The following is a 3,035-nucleotide window of genomic DNA, read 5'->3' on the forward strand; positions in this document are numbered from 1 at the left end:
AACAGCTGCACTGAGATAGACACATTTTAGAAGTCTGACTGATGATGAAATCCATCTAACAGAATACAGTCAGGAAATACTATTTATAACTTATAAAAGTATAATAATAATTTCATTTAAATAGAATATTAAGTAATATATGTAATGTCTAATCAAACTACATCAAATGTAGTTAAGCTTATGGTTACAACACATTAACACTAGTTAGTTAGATAATTATTTAAAAAGAATATTCATTTCCTTGTTTTTTAAGGTTATTTTCATGTAAATCACATTTATTTTAGAATTGATATGATTTATGTTTAAATGATACAGTTTTGTTTTCTACAAAGCTTAACTCATCATATGTTTTTGATGAGTTTGTGTTCATAGAAAAACACAGGTTATGTTATATTTTGAGATCGTACTGCTGATACTGATACTATGATGATATAATATGTTGATGATATCCTACTTTATAATTCTAATGCAATAAATTCTTTTCAGATTTTATACATTTACTCAGATTCATTCAACTTTCTGGACACTTCTAAAACTGTTTCAACATGAGAGTTTTTAATCAGTGGCACACATCATTGAGAGGACACACATGACTCATTTCCTTAAAAAATATTGACAATTGTGTTTGTTGCCAAAAACCTAATTAGTGATAAGTGTAATAAAGGGATTGTTTGCAGTCACAAAAGCTTCAAGGAATCTGGAACAACGGATGAGTTTACTTCTATCATTTAATTATTATATCTTTTTGATTTTTGTTCGCAAAATATCAGGTATGTTCAACACTACATTATATCAACTCAAACTTTCTATCTTAAGGTATTTCAATGCGATTCTAAAATATTAAACTCAGCTGATTTAAATTTGTTATGGATTAAGGGAACCATTAGGACAGCAACATCTGTTAATTATACAATAACATAAATGAAAACAACTGATTTGATGAACAGGTTTTTATTGTCTTGAAATAATACAAAATACACAAGCAATGAAACTCTATCAATGAAAAATGTAATGAGAGAGTGAGTGAGAGACAGGCAGAAAAAGAGAGAGAGTTGCAGAGATCGGAGTGAGAGCAGTAGCAGAGTAAAACCAGAAGCAGAGTCCCAGTGAGTCAGGTCAGGACTGGGAACACTGGTCTCTCCTCAGTGTCTCTGAGACTGGAGTCTGGGAGCCCTGGGTGGCCTCACAGGTCACAGAGCCCACCTTCCTCCACTGGTCTGCAGGGAGCCTCAGGGTGCTGCTCCAGCTGTAGCGGCCGTCCTTCTGCAGCACCGCGGGGCTCCTGCTCTCCTCCCAGCTGCAGCTGCTGCTGATGCTGCTGCCGTCCACCTTCCAGGCCAGACTCCAGTCTGAGGGGAAGCCCTTGTTGGCCAGACACATGAGCGTGGCCTTCCCGTGCTCCAGCTCCTCGCTGGAGGGGGGCAGCACCGTCAGGGTGGGACGGACATCACCTAGAAGACACCAATCACATTAGAGGACAGGAACCACACAACGGTCAGTCAAACACCAGACACTTGGACACTGTTACTGTGTGAGAGTGGAGTCATATGAGGACTCTTTCTGTGCTGATATGCATGAGAGGTTTCTTAAAGGGAAGTGAAACAATGTGTCAGTGAGTGACTGGTGGAGCAGAAAAAACATCTGACAGAAACTCCTTTAAGTAGTTTATATGACTGTTTACTGTATTTTATTTTACACTATACACTATATATAAATAAGGACATAAAGTTTGAATATATAATTCAGACACCTATGATTTAGTTAGAATTTATAACAACATATTTACTTTCAAAACTATCAAAAGAGCAACAGTCAATCAGATTCATCAGCCAAAACCAACAGATGACCGTAATATATGGAAAATGTTAAGACACATTTAAAAAACAAAATACCCTCAAAAAAACTATCATGATTTCAAACTGAGGTTAAAAGACAACTAGAGGCAATATAAATGATCAGAGTTTCTACAGCATTTCACATTTTTTATCTTTGAAAAAAACTTTTCCTCAACTTCAAATCAATTTAAAGCAGAATTAAAGTAACATATTAGAATCATTTTTAAAGTACAATTGATGTTTTTTAATCTGTCCTGCAGTTCAAGCTGTTCACATTTAACAAATTAACTTGAACATGTAAAGAAAAGTTCAGTAAAGCTGCTTTAAGTTCAACTTCAAGGTTAAAGAGGAGGAACAAACAATAAAATTGAGACTTTAAAGTGCTTTAGATCAGCCCAGTGGAAACTTATATCTACTACAAATGTTCAGATATAGAAATTATAAACTTAACTGATGATACAATATTTAATATTTGAGCAGAAACTTACTTCCAACATCCAGTCTGGTTCCTCCACCAAAAGTCCACCACAGTGATACAAACTCATTGAGTCGTCGTACAAAAACCTCTCACTGTAGAGAGACACGGCTCTCTGACTTTGTCAGACTGAACTAAAACTACAAACTCTGGAGATGCAACTTTACCATTAAAGTTGTAAATAATGATTTGTCCTCTGAATTAATGTTTTCTTTTCTTTACAATAAGTTTTTGAGTTTTAAATTTAATTTTAATATTTTGTCTCTTAGTGCAAATTATTGTTGTAAAATGTTTTACATGAAAATGAACAGGCAAAAAATGTTGAACAAAAAGGAAATAAAAAGAAAAATAACTCCTAAAATGATAAATATTTTAAACATTTCACTTACTTCCAACATCCAGTCTGGTTCCTCCACCGAACGTGTACCACAGTGATACAAACTCATTGAGTCGTCGTACAAAAACCTCTCACTGTAGAGAGACACGGCTCTCTGACTTTGAGACAAACAAACTCACTAAAATTAGTCTCTTGTTTGTAAAATTTCTAAACTAATTTGAAAACTGACAACAACACAGAGCCACCAATTTATGAATGTGTGATTTTATTTCATATAAATGAATTTAAATTAAGTTAATGTTAAATTTGTGTTGTAATACATTTAAATACAACAAAATACATTCTGAAAAAATCAGCTGTCAATACACATGAAGTCCAAACCACATAA

At 34.2% G+C, this 3,035-nt stretch overlaps 1 gene segment (V, D, J or C); it reads right to left on the minus strand.

Annotated features, from left to right (window-relative positions):
* Positions 1-935: 935 nt before the first annotated feature.
* On the minus strand, positions 936-2,415 carry LOC137198259 (Ig kappa-b4 chain C region-like). The segment is given in 2 exon segments: positions 936-1,451; positions 2,324-2,415. A coding segment is annotated over 1 exon segment (264 nt).
* Between the last annotated feature and the right edge of the window lie 620 nt (positions 2,416-3,035).

Source organism: Thunnus thynnus, chromosome 15 (genome assembly GCF_963924715.1).
Source record: "Thunnus thynnus chromosome 15, fThuThy2.1, whole genome shotgun sequence".
Taxonomy (NCBI): Eukaryota; Metazoa; Chordata; class Actinopteri; order Scombriformes; family Scombridae; genus Thunnus; species Thunnus thynnus.